This window comes from Manacus vitellinus, unplaced genomic scaffold (genome assembly GCF_001715985.3).
Source record: "Manacus vitellinus isolate BGI_N305 unplaced genomic scaffold, ASM171598v3 scaffold_8_pilon, whole genome shotgun sequence".
Taxonomy (NCBI): Eukaryota; Metazoa; Chordata; class Aves; order Passeriformes; family Pipridae; genus Manacus; species Manacus vitellinus.
The window spans coordinates 20,717,031-20,734,084 of record NW_021940864.1 but is presented as its reverse complement, the minus strand read 5'-3'; the positions used below and the strand labels follow the sequence as shown (position 1 = coordinate 20,734,084).

At 38.6% G+C, this 17,054-nt stretch overlaps 1 protein-coding gene across 1 annotated transcript in view; it reads right to left on the bottom strand.

Moving 5' to 3' along the window:
- Positions 1–727: 727 nt before the first annotated feature.
- Positions 728–17,054, bottom strand: part of HEATR5B (HEAT repeat containing 5B) — a 54,876-nt gene continuing 38,549 nt past the window's right edge. The window contains exons 31-35 of the mRNA XM_029965035.1: positions 12,522–12,791; positions 10,304–10,528; positions 8,190–8,341; positions 5,047–5,260; positions 728–3,458 (exon numbers count right to left, since the gene is read on the bottom strand). Of these exons, the coding sequence (XP_029820895.1) occupies positions 3,154–3,458; positions 5,047–5,260; positions 8,190–8,341; positions 10,304–10,528; positions 12,522–12,791 (1,166 nt within the window). The 3' untranslated portion in view covers positions 728–3,153. The remainder of the gene's footprint in view (positions 3,459–5,046; positions 5,261–8,189; positions 8,342–10,303; positions 10,529–12,521; positions 12,792–17,054) is intronic.

The window sequence follows — 17,054 nt, the reverse complement described above, 5'->3', positions numbered from 1 at the left end:
TGCAGGGGTTTCTTGCACATCGTTTCGAATGCTGGAAGAGGGCAACAAAATTTTTCAGGAATTGCCACGCTGCCTGTTCCCACATGAGGAAAGGGAAAACAAGATCCTGTGAGGCAGAGGGCACAAACTGCTGGCAGCACTGCCCTCTCCCCCTCTCCCCAAGGCATAAAGAGACGAAGTTGGGCTTGCTTTCCATGCCATGTGCAGACCAGCACCAGAGCCTTACTGGAGACACAAACACACTGCTCCAACAGGCTGTACCACAGGTGTGTGACAGATGGCACATGCCACCAAGGAGCTTCCACGAGGTTCCTGCAGGCCCTGAGAATGGGCCCTGCTTGTGCCACTCTCGTGTCCTTCGCTATGCCCCGGGCATGCAAGGAGTGCCCCACTGCTTACTCAGGCTGTGTTTCCTGTTTCCTTCTGGCTGCTCCAAAACCGAACTTGCCTGCTTCATAACCCTGCCCTCGGAGTTAGAGCTGTGGCTGGTGGGCGACCTCTTTGGGAAAGACAACTAAAGAAGCTTCCAGAGAGCAGAGGGGAACCAAAGGGAAAGCACTGAAGAGGGACTGTGCTACTGGAGTAGAACAACAAGGCTCACTCAAAAAGGAAGGAAACAGCAGAGAGAGATGAAAGATGTGAAAGGGAAACGGAGCACATTTAAAAAAATCTGACAAAGAAAAACAACAAAAAGAGAGTGACAAACAATAAGCACTACAGACATTTTGATTTACTTCAGGGTTTTTTTAATCAAATGAAATTTGGTGCCAAAATATTATGTAAAACCACACGGTTATACCTTTAGTATCAGGAGTAAGCAGAGAAGCAAATGAGGACTAAACTGGGAAAGGATGTATACAAATGAGAGTTGTGCATGTTGTAGACAGCCACACAATATACAAAGAAAAACCTCTCCCTTCTCTATCCCTCTACTTCTATCTAGTACCATTTTCCCTTCTGCTAACTTATTTCTCTTTTTCTACTGACTTAGTTATGCTTGATTGCTACACTTCCCTCCCCCCCTCCTTTTCTGAGTTTTCAGACATCTTGTCAACTAGAGTCTAACCAAAACTTAAAAGTGCTCAGATAAAAAGGTAAACAAAACCTGATTACAGTTAAAATCATTCCAAGAAGTCATTATTTACTAGACTATCTGGTGGGGAGGAAGAAATTTAAACAGGTTATAAACTTGTTTTCTTAGTTTTACTTGCAAAATGTTTGTCTTCAATTTTGTACTGAAAGAGTTTCCATAATACTTTCTCTCAAATGTTAAACAGATTTAGAACTTCTTCTAAGCAATACAGCTTTGTAATGCTGGAAACACATAATAGAAAGTGATATATTTTAATCAATTTAATTCCCACTACTCATACTAAGATGAAAAAAGTAGTGAAACTACTTTCTTCCTCATGTACAGCATATTGTTTTTACTTCCACATATATCTTTACTCCTATAGAACAATGGAACAAGACTTAGAAGTTAACAGCTTTATGAAAAAAAATTGAGAGATTAGAGGATGCACCATTTGTTGTCATCACTTTAGTATTAAAATGTTCACTGTGAAATGAAAGCTTTTCTGATTTTATGTTAAATATTTTGCACACAGCAAATGCAATAGGGCAGAAGAGCATTGTCTTGACCATTTTGCATAGGTACTCAAAGGGATATTAGATAAGGTCTTACAGGAAAATAGAAAGCCCAGAGGCAAGTGACTATGCAAAAATAGCGATCTAAAAATATCTCAACCAGCTATGAATCCTGATCAATTCTATTTACTATCCCTTTGTTATATTTGAGGTTGATGCATCTGAAATACCCAATTTTTACAGAGTATCCAGAAAAACATCAGAGATGAAACTCAACAGGCCTAGCTGAGGCCTCTAGTTATGTAGCTTCTCTCTCTAAAGCAAAATGTATAGAAAGATCCCTATAGAAGCCCATAAATTCAACAGCTGTGTCAAAAAATTCACGTAAGTCAGTCTTGTATACACAAGAAAATACATGGTTCCACACTTCTGCCAATAGGAAGGGCGAGGCCTGGCAGCAGACAGACATTGGGAATCACAGCACTTGAGCTCTAAGCTCCAAAATCTGCAGACCAGACTCACCCAGATGCAAGGGGAGTCACGTGCTTTTCAAAAAAGAAAAGCCTGGTAGGGGAAGGAGAAACTGGAGGAGCCTGACTCTCACTGGTGTTCTGCCCCCTGAGTCAGTAGAGGTTCAAAGGACTCCAGTAATTCTGCTTGCAAACTTTATCAAGGATTACAGGTATCATATATTCACTGAGACTAAAATCTTGCAGCAAGGTCAAATATGAGTCTGGACAAAGGGCAGAGCACTGACTCATCACATACTCAACCAGTGGCTGGCAGAACAGGAAGACTGCAAACACAGAGCACCTTACAAGGGCCAAAATCTACACCTACAAAAATGCAGATAGCAGGCAGTTCTCTTTATAAACTCAATATCCAATGCATTCCCTTAAATTTTATCTTAGAAGAGATAGGGGATTAGATTCTTTGCATCCTTTATTCATTTTCAAGCATGGAAACTAATTTGAAAGCAATATACACCACATAAATAAGGACAACTCATTAAGACAGCATGCTTGATCATTCACTTTGAGAAAGGCTGAAAATTTTCAACTCTTTTGTTGTGTTTTTTTCATGCAAGCTGAGATGGTCTACAAAGTCTAACAATCTCCTTCCTTACTTTGTTTTTAAAAGGAAAAAATGCATACTTCTACACTTGAAATTCCCCACGGTACGGGGTAAGTACTTCATAACAGTTTTTCTTCTTCCCTCCGTCCCCACTGTGCTAGTGTGTTGGCACAATGGTAGGATAACAATCATCAGATTTCAAAAACCAGTGGAGGGTTTGGGGGAGCTTTTAAAAATAAATAAAAGTATTTAGATATAGAATAACCTTTTTGTGGATAATTTATAACAGAAATTCATAAATATGATCACAATTTCCTAAAAATCTATACAAACACAAGTAACACCACTTCCCTTGTAATGCATGGATTTCAAGTAATTACACAAAGCTCCATTAGACAGCCTTTCACATACAAATTACACAAAATTAGACATGTATGCGGGGATAATGTAATGCTTCTGACTACTTAATGGTCCAAAAATAATAAAAGTAATTCAAAAAAAGCTAGTTTTCAGTTTAATTGTTGGGGTGGAATGTACTGTGGGTGGTGGTTGCCTAGCAGCTGCTTTTGCTTTGCTGGCCTGACTTGCTCGGACTGCAGTTTCTAGACGTGTTTTTAATTCAGGAGCAGCTCCCATTACTGTCTTGAAAGCACGTGGGTAAAGTGGACCAATGTGCATTAGATTCTGAAGTGCAAACTCGTGAAGATCCTTAGATGCTGCAGATGCAGAAGCGAAGGCATTTTCATTCAGTAAATAGGAGATCAGAGTGGGAACGAGAAGGGCAAGCAACTGTACTCCTAAAAGTGAAAGAAAAAAAAATTGCCATATCAGAGAATAAAACAAAATAAAAATAATTTTATCAGTTACTAGACTGATAAGGGTAATCTTGTTTTCAAAACTGACAATAAACACTGTAATTAAAAAATTATCAAGTAAAATCCAACTTAAATGTAGATGTCTTCCTGTCCTTTCATCACTCAAACCTTTCTTACCAGAATTGTGTTTCAGACTTCTATTATTGTTCATTACAGTTATGTTGATCCTGACACTTATTTAAAGATGCTTTTGCACCATCTGATTGCAGATCATTGATAAAGATTATAAAATGTAGAGTGCCTACCATATTAAAGGGTTTCAAAACACTTTTCAGGAAGACAGAAACGTTATTCAATCGAATCTGAGTATCGGCCTCCCCAGTGAGCATAAAGTGAACCACTATTAGTATGCAAATGTTCACAAAAAAGTCAGGGACAGTTTTCTGCTGTTATATTACATTATATTAATCTGGAAGATTCTAATCCAAAAACTAGCACCGCAGATATACTTGGCCTAGCATGACCTAATGAGGCCAAAGCTCAAAATGGCAAAGGGATCAAAAGGGTTGACCTTCAGAACAAAAAAGGCAGCTGAACTTAAACAATAAGGTAAATTTTTGTATCTAGAAAGGCTACAAGTATGCCTTCGAAATGTGTAATAGGCTAATTGTACATTTTAAGCTCAAAGAACTTAAACATTAATGGTAACTCATTTATCTAAAATTCTGTAGATTATTTTCCCCTAAAGGTTTTGACTAATTCATACTCAATGGGGTGATTGTCTCCAGACAGCAAAAATCGGATGTTCTGTTTCGTCATTTGCTTCAGTTTCTCTCTCATTTTAAATGTCTTTCAAACATCTGTGCCCAAACCAGAATGGGGCTCAACAAATTTAGTATTTTATCATCAACAAAAAGAAATACCAACAAAGAGTATGCTGAGGGAAAAATAAACAAACCACGAAAACCAAGCAAAAGAAAATCCCACAAAAAACTAACAGTAATATTTTTACAAGGAACTTTATCAGCATTTGAAGTCAAATATCTGCAGAGTAAGTCTTCAGAATGCACATAGTTCCAGTTAGAGAATAACTAACTTAAATTATAAATTGTGTATTCTATCTACTGAAGCAAACAGTAGGTTTCATTTACAATTAAGATACTCTGACCAGTACTGTTCAACGTTTTGGGCTTTTTAGATAAACTTTGTTGAGCTGGTGGAAGCAATCTGATAGAAGTCCACTAAAATAAGTAGAAGTTAACAATGAGAAAAAGCAAACTTAAACAGTGTGAACTACTCATTTCCAAACAGAATAAAACATCGCTCATTACTGCAGTTCATGTTCAGAATTTTTTTTCCTGCAATCACCAGAAATGCAAAGGTTGCAGTGTATCATACTGTATGTGCTATCCAAGTTCATGTATACAAAAGTTCTAGTACTGTAATTACAAAAGCATGTTGCGCACACATTCTGTTTGTGACTACGCCATCAAGTTCCTAACTGCAAGTTTCTGATGTTCAATATTCTATTTTAGCATTACACATTTCTCTAGAAAACATAAATACTTACTATTCTGCTCCTCACCAAGGGCGACCAAAGTTTCAAGGACTTTAATTCCTTCCTGGACTGCTAAAAGCTCCAGGTTGTTGTTCGGGCGGCTCCTTTCCACAGCTTTCAACTTCTCAACCATGATAGGGGCCAATGAATGAATATACAGAGTTGACAGGGCACGATTGGTGTGTTGGAACACAGAAAGCAGAAGCTGGTAACACTTGGCTTGAACCTAATCAAATCAAAGATAAATACACTGTCCTCAAAGTTATTTGTTAACTCACAGAATTCTAATAAACTGTTATCTATAATAATAATAAAAAAAAAGACTACTAAAGGGGAAGGAAACATACTGAATAAGAGGAAAGCAGCAACGCAGTCCATCTGCTAAAACAGTATTAGCCCAGTTTTCAATAAAAGGAAGGCCAATTAGAAAGAACATGCAGGTACTAAAAAGCAGTAATAATATAAACTCAGAGAAAATAAAGGCATAGTTAATGTCATACAAGTCAGTTACACTGGTTCACAGTGAACTACATCTTTAAGTCTCAGAACCACCAGTTCTAATAGCAGATGAATCTTCAAAATCATGATATTCTATTCCAATCCCAGAAGGGTAACACAGCCCATAAAAATTACTCAGATCAAAGTGATCTTATTGCTCTAACTCAAATCAAGGCCGTAGCCAAAAGTGTCAGGCCTGTCCATCCTTCCTTCTCATTCCCCATCTTGTACTGGTAGTAGCATAGGAGTATACAGGTAGCCATACGTGAACTGGATCACAGAATGCTCTCCTTGTCTTCCTTCTATTTTTCTTTTTTCCTCCTCCCTCTCTGCAGAAAGCAGAGATTATTAATGCCAAGGTTTGGGAAAATAACTCACTGATGATCTTGTTTAGATGAACTTATGAATACTTTTTTTTGGGTGTACAACGATCTTCCTTCAAAATTGCACACAAATAACCCAGAACTTTGGAAAAGTAAAACCCCACACCAAATAAGAGGATAAAACATTGCACATGTTTTCAAACTGCACTAAAGTCTGAACAGGATGAGTTATTGAGCACATGCTGAACAGAAATGTTCTAGAGGAAGTACTACTGGACACAGTGATCTGTTAGAAGATCTGAGGGTCACTGAAAACACAGATATATACATAAAACTATTGAATAAAAATCACAGATAATAAAAACTAATGGTAAGAAAATAGAAGTTACGCAGCTCAGGTCACTAGTACACAGCTGCAGGTGTTCTATACAATTCAAATTTAAGGTCAGAAGAAATAACACTTATTCTAATATCATTTGTATGGTAGCTCTAACAGAGCTCCACAGAAGAACATTTTCCCTTAGCATTGTACTCAGCATCATCTTTGACCTGCTTCAAAAAATTTTTCCTCTATCTCTCCATACCGCTCCTAATAATTCCCTTCCCTTTCTGTCTATGTTGTTTAAACTTCATTTCTTATTAGCTTGTTATCATGCTAAAGATTATTAGCCTTTGAAATAAAGAGCAGAAGTATTTTCTTAACTGCATACGTATTTCAAATGCATTTTATGACTGCATCTGACAGAAGAATTTCATCCGAGTTTATTTTCCTCCATTTCTGTAGTACAAAACTTTTGACTATTCTGCATTCGCAGAAATCTACAAAAACTCCTGTGAGGTAAAATCAGGGCTTCTTCAAAGCATATAAGGTACACTCCCATGTAAAACTTGTCCATTATCATTGAGACACTTGGGTCTCTCAAGTGAGTTATCTAATTGGAACAAAATGGAATGGAGCTCACCAGACTTCTGGTTATTATTATACATGATATTGAACCTTTTCAGACTTTTGCAGGTGGCAACACTTTCAAAACTACTCCTGTATTTCTTATGAGGCAGTAATAGTTCTTTAGAAGACTTTTTTTTTTTTAATCAGTTCAAGGCTTTTATTACAAACAAGTGTCTAGTTATTGACTGCAACAATGAGTATTATAAATTTAAAAACCTAGAATAAACACACAAGAAGTATCACAGAGTATATGTACTGCACATTAGCGAGAGGAGAATGGACACAGACTGGCTGCTGTCCAAGTTTTCTCTGTGAGTTACAAAAATAGTGGTAAGTTCCAGCTGACGGGCAGCTTTCCAGCAGGGTGGTGGGCAAAAATGTACTTCTCTCACAGTTCATGTGTTTATACAGACTGGAGAGAGATCATGACATAAAAGTTTCTGCTTAATACAACTGACATTTCCATTCATGCACTACAATTTTAAGTAGCTTTCCATCCAAAGTAAGGCTTCAAAACAAACTGAATTTTATGTTCATGCTGGAAAACACCTGCCCTGCTACGGAGAATTATCAGTCTGAACATGATTTTACATGCCTCACTGTGACCCTAAACATATCCGTATTTTTTGCCTGTTTTTTTCTCAGGAATCTCTGCAGTGCTTGCTTGTGGAAACACCACAGATTTTTCTCTTTAGCTCCCACCTGCAGACTTGTCTGATACATACATGGCTGGAAAAGTTAAGCTTAACTATTCATACAGTGCATTAGCTTGCTTGAACAAAGTCAGTCTACAACTTTTTAACTTTGCTATTTAATGAGAAAATAATTCAGAAGATAATTCATAAAGACAAGCCGAAGGGCAGAAGTGAAATCAAGAGACAAATGATTCACAATCTGTAGATGCTCTGATGGCAACTACAATATTATATTTTTGCTCTTAAACTGAATTTTGTATGAACATGTAAAATAAGTACAGGTTTTGCACAAACAATTATGAAATTGATCAAAAATGTGGGCTGTAATTTTATCCACAGAAAAATGGTTAATTTGTATTATAAAAGATCAGCATAATGTAGAGATGTCGCCACTCTCTGGTAAACAACCTTTTCATTTGAAAAAATTTCACATACCAAAGATTGGTTTTCTCTTTTAAGAAGCTCCAAGTCAAGAATCTGGCACCAGGCTATGAACACACTTTATCTAGAAGCACTTAGTTTGGGTTATTTTGCTCATGAATTTCAATAAGGTACGGTCGAAAATTCTAATTATTTTGACATGCAGTATCTGTCCCTGAAGTAAAGGCATCATTCAGGAAATGTGTTAAATATATGACAATTAGTTTTTGTTGTCTATATATCATTCACAGTCCCATAACACGATCTTACCCAAGGATCACAGGAATTTAATGCACTTCTAAATCTGTTCATACATCCGTTTTGTAAAGACTGCACTCCAATTATTTCCGTGCTTGCTGACCAAAGGAAGAGAGCAATAGCTGTAAGTATGCTTACTTCATCAAGAATAGGTTTAGAGGCTTCTGAAAAACAAAATCAAACATGCTGTTAGCTTATTCCAAAAGGCTTTAGAATTTACTTAATAAAAGACAGTGAACACAGATAAAGTCAAAAAGGAAATATAGGTACTTGAAATTATTTGCAATTACACATGCATGTAATTATTACAAAATCACCTTGTCATTATTGATTGTGACTGACAAAAAGCTGAACAACTCTATTCTAATAGTTGTTTTAATAAAAAAAAGTCAAACTTTCTGAAACTTAAGTATTAAGGAAAACATCATCACCCACACTTTCTTGGACCAAGTGATATTATTTGTTTTCAATGCGCAAACAAGAGAAAAAAAGTCTATTTTTTTAGATCCTTTCTCCATTAAAGATTTATCTCATTTTAGTTTTATTATCCAGCTGATACAGCAGAGTAAGGAACTGATATCCAGCATGGCAACAACTTTTACTTAACATGAGGTTTCACAGAAAAGACTAGTTGATTTGACAGCCACCTGTCACCAATAGGAACAGTACTAGTTTAACATTTCTTGCTTTTCAAATAGCCTGTATTTGCCATCATCCTTTTTTTTTCTGTGCACAAGCTCTGTCTTCACAGATCTCATTCATGAATTTCCAACAGGAAGAAAAAAATGTATATTTTTATATAAACTATTATAATATATATAAAAACACTGTTTTGCTGATTTGCTTGGCCAGGTTGGTTCTGTTCTCCTTTGAGAGGCACAAAGAAACAGCATGTATAAAGTCAGCAAAAAAGAAAAACAGCATGACTGCCCTTTATAGATGTCAGCCAGTCACTCAATTGGCTTAACCATGATGTGAAACTTCACTTCAAAAAAACCACTCCAAGCATTTTAAGTGAAAACTTTCCTTACATTATTTAAATTTAAGCTTGTTTAAATTTTATTGAATGATGAGAGTTGAAATTGTATGCAGTAGACTTTGCTTAGATTTTTGTATGTGTGAGCTATCCCACTTCACAGAAACTGGAAAGGAAAAGGAAAACATACACTCTTGTAAGGAACCAAGAAAGATTTCTGAAGTCAGCAAAAAAGCCTAAAGTCAGTAATGTTTCTAGAAAGGGGGACTGGGGAATCTTTACAGTAACAAAAGGCTGGAAGACAAGAGCTGATGTGATAAATCAAATTAGAAGTTTGGCTTGGTTAACACAAATCTAGTGATCCTCCCCCTTTGGACATTTCAGAATCATTTCCAATTACCTACTCGCTTCCCATTTCTCACATGAGTAGCTCCATTCAACCTCTTCACTCTCTACAAATGGCTCCTTGGCAATGTAATGGGATGTTTTTTTCCCTGAACTACCATTATGCAAATGGCAAATCTTCGTGTCTCTCTTTTGCCAACTATGCAGATGAGACTGTACATCTTTTTACTTTTTGAAGGGCAAGGCAAAGCACCTATGTGAACCAAGAGAAGTAGTCTGCAGTTCTCTGAAGGGACACAGTATCCATCCTGCTGGTGAGTAACAGGGTTTTTTTTGGAAGAGGTAAGATTTCTTTCTCGCCACTGAAAGCTTGTAACAGTATTGTGAGTATCCTGCTCAGTCCGAACCTTGCCACAATTATCTGTTGCTGTCTTCACACTCAATTAACTTTAACACTTACTGTCATTAAAGACTATATGAATTGTGCAAGTGCAAAACCTGAGAAAGGCAGGGCTGCACGATGAGTTGCAAAAGAGAAAAGTTCTAACAGGAGGTTATGATCAACACTGTCAAAGAAAACAGACCAAACAAGGACAAATCTGGGATGCGAACTCTTGAGATGCAACTGTATTTTATTAAAGCCAATGTTGTGCTTTTCTTCAACACAATCTGTTTAGCAACTGATAAGTTACGCTCTCTGCACTTAGGTCTTACATAAAATTATAGGCAGATACCATACTTGCCTTTTCATTACAAAACCCAGTTCTCTTTAATTTTAACTCTGCTGCAATGAGAAACTACTTACCAGGTTGAGAATCTTCCAAGATAGATGCCAGAGTGCTACGGATAAGACCTGTCCATTGTTTCTGAGTTTCATCAGTCTTGACTGTTGGAAGAGTAACAATAGTTTTTATCCCTTGAAGGGCTGCACTGACTGGAGGTGGGACCTGGTTATCTGCCGATTTTACTGCTGTTTCTTTCAATACTCTTGTTATCAGAAATAGGATAGTAGGTAAGATTGTCATACACCCTAAAAAAAAAAAGAAAAAAAAAAGATAAAATAGAATTTCTGAAGTGTGGTAGATAACATCTTTGGCTTTCCCAATATGCATATATATGGTTGGAAACAAAGGACATGCCAAGATAACCTGCAATTCAGGTAACAAGTGACACATGCCATTCAACATTTTATCACCAAATTCATTCATCAGTACTACTGAAGTGTATCTTAACACAAGTCATACAAGCCAACGCTTGAAATGTTGATGTCAACTCAGGAATGATGATTCAGCTATTAAAGCTTTGTCCTACAGGGCATGTGATACATGGTACGTCATGCAGATTGTTTGCAAGATCTGCATATCACTAGGGTTCTTTAAACAACAAGAGTAAGAGGCCTGGAAACAGGTATCCAAAGCAAGTCATAGCACCTTCCAAGGAAGATGGTGTGTAGTAAAAGCCCCAGAGCAAAGTAAGGAAGATATCTGTGTGTCTCACATCCTGGGCAGAAGCTGTAGGAGTTTCAAGAACACATGTAGACTTCAAGCCCCTGCAGGATTGAAAGAAGGGTGCTATTGGGTTTAGGCACACAATATCAATCTGCAGGTTACTTGAGACAGTCAAGTGTCTTTCTGTATCTTTTCTATACCTCATTTTCCCACATCTGTGGAAACATAAATCCTGTCATGTTCCCAGTTCTGGGAATCTGTAAGGATAAATACATTAAGTAGAACAATTATGACAGGAAGGGACTGCTGGAGGTCATCTAGTTTAACTCCCTCTATCAAAGCAGCAATTCTTGAAGATCAGATTGCCCAGGATCTTGTCCAATGAAGACTGTAAGATGCTCATATTTGAAAGAAAGAGGAAGACAAAAAACCACTGGATCACAGAAAGTGATGAGTTCTTTTTGTTTAGTTTCCCTTACATCCAAAGGCTCAATTAACACAAATGTTTGTGCATGTGCTATCCCCACTTCCCTACACCTATCAGCTGGCTACATCTTCTGAATGAGAAAAAAACCCAGACTCTATCAGTCTCTGTAGACTACTAGTAGTATCTGAGCTATTTTTAGTAGCCACTTGTTAAATGCTGGGAGGCACACCTTCACTCCAGACAACACAAAAGTATTACTGTTATTCTTTTAGTGCACCCTTCTCCCCGTTGCCCTCCCCTCAAAAAAAAAAAAGAAAAGGAAAAAGAACTAGGAATCAAATAAAAACAGTGTAGGATTCCAGATCAACTCAAAATCTACTGTTCCTTAAAGAATTGCAAGACACAAACTGTCTGTTTGAAGACAGGCCATACTGTCTTTTGAGTATGACTTTGTCCAAATACATTATCTATATCAGTGTGTGAAACTTTCCAAAGATCCTCAAGACAACACTTAAAGCAATTTGTTCTCTGAAAAGCAAAACTCAAAGACTGCAGCTTCCCATGGAACTATGTCCTTTACCCCTGAACTTCACTCAGTGCAATTACCCTTGTTTACACATATCCTTTGTGACAGTCTTTCGGGGCAGAAGAAAGCTCCATTTAGGTTAGAGTCACATTTGCAATGACTGACAGCCAACGGCTGCAAAACCAAGTGTACTGCAGCTGAATTGCACTGATTTTTTTCTCAGCAAGATTCTCTTTTCATACAGATGCTGCTTTATGAACTTTTCAGGAATTTAAAGATTCCTGTGTTCTTCTACAATATGATTAAAATTTGCCAAAATGTTTCAAAATCATGAAAAAAGGGAAAAAAACCCAACAATAAAATCAGAGTTATACAGAGCTAATTTCCTCAGCAAACTTGCAGCATACATGCAAAATTTATAGTCAAATAATTTCCTGGAAAAGCCTGAATTCTTAATTTAGTTTACAACCTAAACATACTTATCAATAGATGACACTTAAAGCATCTCATTACAATATATTTACAGTTTATTTTTAGCATCATATCCTCATGGCACTCCCACTAGAGTAACCTAGTGGTTACTCACATATTCTGTTACATATATGCTGTTACAATACCTTACCTGCTGGAGAACAGAGAGAAGGCAGTTCAGACAGAATATTAATGGTGGCAGCCACAAGACGAGCACTTTCCTCAGAGAGGTGGGATTTGGCAGCAATGTGACTTGGAGAATCAGACACTTTTGAACTCAAATGGGGCATGTGTCGTACCAGGATAAACATGAGCAATTCCATGGCTGCAAAGACTAGAGATTTTCCAGGCACAAGACCACCACTCGCACCTCCCTCTCCTAAAGCAACACGATTTTCTTTTTCCTCATTATCATCTTCATCTGAAAAAAGAAAGAAATGTGTGAGGAGACAGTTAAGGGAGATCCCATAACAAAGATTACGTGAAACTCTTCACAAAAAAGTTAAAAATCAAGAAGAAAAAGTTGCTTTACAATAAGATAGCACAAATACAGCTCATGTCAAACTAAATGTTTTAGTTAGAATGACTTACAGGCATTTAAAATGCTTCAGAAGTATTGTGATTGCAACAATACTTACTAAAAATCCATCCAGAACTAGAAAAAAAGAGTATTCTTACACACAATAAAACTGCAGTTAATTATTTTGCTTCTTTTAAAACTGATTATAAAATTAACAGCAATGGCTGCCAAATAAACAGGCGGGACAATATTTTTTTAATTTGATAGCTATTAATTATATGTTCCACCCTGACAAAATCTTATTCCAGCCTAAATTGATTATGAAATAAGAGAACAGAAAAGCATTGTAGGATTCTATGTCTGAGTTCATGATTTGAGTGTATTCAGTTCAAAAAGCCTCTCTTTTGATGGCAGCTTGGCCAGCTGCAGTCTTTCCTTCTCCCAGTAAACAGCAACAGAGATTCAGTAAGTCAAAGCTGGCCTGAACTTCCCCTATATAGCTCCTACGAATTTAAATGATTGCTACTGTTATCACATTCATCGATTTGAAAAATGCAGCTTACTGGGCTGACAGCAAACAATTCCATTAATTCATATGAAGGAACAGAGCCTGCATTTTCACTTGTGCTGGCTTGAGTTCCAGCAAAATCCTCTCCCTGTTTTTATGTGGAAAATGGGCAAAAGCTATCAGTTGGGGTTTTTTTTTTATGAACAGTATATTGTGCCAGATTAAGATAGTAATTTTCCGTAGTAAGAGAATATTCTTTGGGTTTCAATTCACTTCTTTCAGGTAACAGAAAATACAGCAGACCTAACTTAACCAGGTTGCCTCTTGGAAACTAGTTTACCTAGCAAAGATGGAAACAGTACATGTGAGATTTTTAAAGAAATGGTAAAGGGATGATTGAACAGGGAGACTCTCTGCTAAAAGGAAGAGGTTACTAAAAGTACCTCAGAAAGTAGCTTTCAGACTGATGCTAGTTTCAGACTCCTGGTTCAGTGTTAAATATCTGCAAGCATGGAGATGCCACAACATCCCTGAACATCTGTTCTACTGCTTCACCACTCCCACAATGACTAATTTTTTCCTTGTATCCCATCTGGACTTCCATTACTGCAATTTGTGTCCATTGCCTCTTGTTCTTCTACCACATGCCTTTCAGAAGTCTCTGGATTGGCCTTGTATTTAAATCCCTTTTAAGAAGGGGGATTGCTATTCTATCCCATATTAACCCTCCCTTCTGCAGACTAAACACGTTCAGCTCTCTCAGCCTCTCCTCATGGGGTCACATACTTCACCTCCCTAAGCAGCTTAGTGGATCTTCACTGAACTTCCCTCATGTTTGTCAACATGCCTCCTATTCAGAATGAGAAGGAAGGGCGAAAAAAACTAGACACTGCTCCAGATGCATCTTCACAAGCTCAAGCTGAAAGGACAACCATACCCTTTAATCTACTGGTCACGCTTTTCTAACACAGCCCAGTAACAGACTCTCCAGCATTGCATAGGTTTCATACTACAGATTCACATACACCACTCACTATCTGGCAAATCTGCTATCCAATCTGTCAGCCTGCCAGCCTATACCAATGCACATTCCATCCCAGTGCAGGATTTTGCATTTGTCTTTGCCGAACTTCAGCAGGTTCTCGGTTCTGCAGTTCAAAATTCCTCTGAAAGGCAGCACTGCCCTCCAGCATATCTACCACTTGCACAATTTGGTATCATACACAAATTTGCTGAGGCTGCACTCTGTCCTATCATCCAGGTTGTTCATGGTGATGTTTAACAGTAGCAGGCCAATACTGATCTCTAAGAAACACCAGTTGCAACCAGCTGCAAGTCAGACTTGAATCTCTGAACTCCATTCAAGCACAGCAGTCCAGTTGTTCTCCCACTTTTCAGTCGACACTGCTCCAATTTGACAATGATATTATGAAGTACTGGGTCAAAAGCCTTGCAAAATATCCACCATTCCACATCCAAAGCCAGTTATTTCATCACAGAGGGGGATGAGGCATTATTTGTCCTTGGTAAGCCTGTGCTCATAATTTCAAATCACATTTTTCTACTTCATGTACTAAGAAGTGGTTTCCAAAGGAATTTTCTCAACACACACAGCAGGCTTACTGGCAAGATAGTATCCCAAAAATCCACCTTACATCTTTTGTTTTTCAAAGTTAGCCATAGCATCTGGTTTTTACCATTCTTTGGAAAGCCTTCTGGAGCACCACAGCTTTTCAAAGGTAACTGCAACAACCTTAGCATGTCATCAGTCAGCTCCCTCAGATGCATCCCATCTGGTTCCAGGGTATGTCCAGCTGTTTTGTAAGCAGTCCCTAACCTGATGCTTGTCTGCTGCAGGTAGCATTTCTCTTCCCTAAACTTGCTCACTAGCCACAGACACAGCAGGACTAAGCAAAGAAGATAATAGTGCCTCGGTTTTTCCCCCACCATGTTTTTTCATTAGATCATTCATTCCATTCAGCAGCGGGTCCAAATTTCCTTCATCTCTTTGCTGCCAACATATCTATAAAAGTCCTTCTTGCCATACTTGACATTCACCATCATTTAGCTCCAGCTAAGTTGTGGCTTTCCCAATTCCACTCCACCATACCCAAGCAGGAGTCTTCAGGAGTCTTCCTGGGTAGTCTGGCCCCACTTCCACCATTCATATACTTCCTTGTCACATTTGAGTTTGATCAGAAGTTTCTGTTCAGCCAAGTCAGCCTCCCGCTGATGGTTTTGAATGAGCTTTATTTTGTCATCGAAGATGAACAATCCCTCTTTCCTTTGCCCTTCAGGGAAGCTTACCACAAAAGTCTCGTCTACACACTCCCTGACAAGCCAAATTCTCCTAAGTCAGGCCAAAGCTTTTGCTCTGCTGCTTGCTTTCTTCATTTCCCTTGAGATCATGAGCCCTACTATCACATAGCTGCTGCAGCCACAACTACCATTATCCTTCATAACCATTTCTTAGTGAGGAGTAAATCCACTGAGCCTCTCCCTTATTTGGACTTAAAAAACCTGTGCCTCATACACTTCTCAGTGTTAGCATCCTGCAGTGTCACCCTTCCAGCACACGACTGGATGGCAAAAGCCTCTCTCAAGGCTCCTACAGCTTGATTGGAAGCTTCTTCCAGTTGTTTTAATATGGCTTCACCCACCTTCCCTTCTTGATTAAGCAGCCTGTGGCAAACAAGAAGACAGCTCCTGACTACTTCTAAGTGGTATCAGTTTTGACCCATCAAAGTGGGTCAGAACTGGCTCCTCCTCTCTTGGCAGATCTCTGTAGTGTTCTCCAACTGGGTATCTGGAGATAGAGCCTTTTGTTGCTGAAGTCACCATCTTGTAGCTGCCACCTTCATGCAAGTGTCATCCTCCAAGGCCATATTCCAGCATAGCCTACGGCTGCCTTTCCTGAGAAACATGGGACTTCAGCCCTGCACCTGCAGGACCTCTGTGAAGAACATTTCATTCTTCCATTGCCTTTTCAGAGATCATACACTCTGCTCACCTTCACATACATTTCCTTCACGTCTCACAGGTGAGATCAATGCCACCTCTGGCCCTAGCTGCACAGACAAGCATCTGGAGGACAGTCACATCAGCACTTTCATCTGAAGTTCCAGCGCGGTCAGTAGACGTCTGATGTACCAAGGTGATTACTCCTCAGTCAGCAGAATGTGTCTTGTTGTATGTCACTGCCACCATTATGCTGACTCCAGCAGTCTTGTACAGTCTTGAGCAGCACTTCTGGGCTGCATAAGCATGCCTTTCCATGTCAACTGCCTTGCTTCTGTTTGCACACCCTGTTCCCAGAGCTCCTGGTTGCTGACACACCCTGAATGCCCTGAATGTCAGTGAAGTAAGAACCCAGGTGCAAGTTTGCTCCACTTCCTGGCAAGATCTTCTGGGCAGGCAACTTTTCATCCTGATTCCACTAGCAGTTCACTCACTTCATGAATGCCAGTTGTGCCAGGGACACACCACAATACCCTACACCAGTGACTAAACAACTGAACTTCAGAAAAAAAGGCAAACGAAGTGCTAAGGAGGCAGTTAGTAGAGAAACCTTAAGGAAACTGAGCAAGGTATTAGAAAGTCCTAGACCTTAAGTGGCGTGCTGGGTATAACTTTCACCACTCAAGAAAAAAGAACGA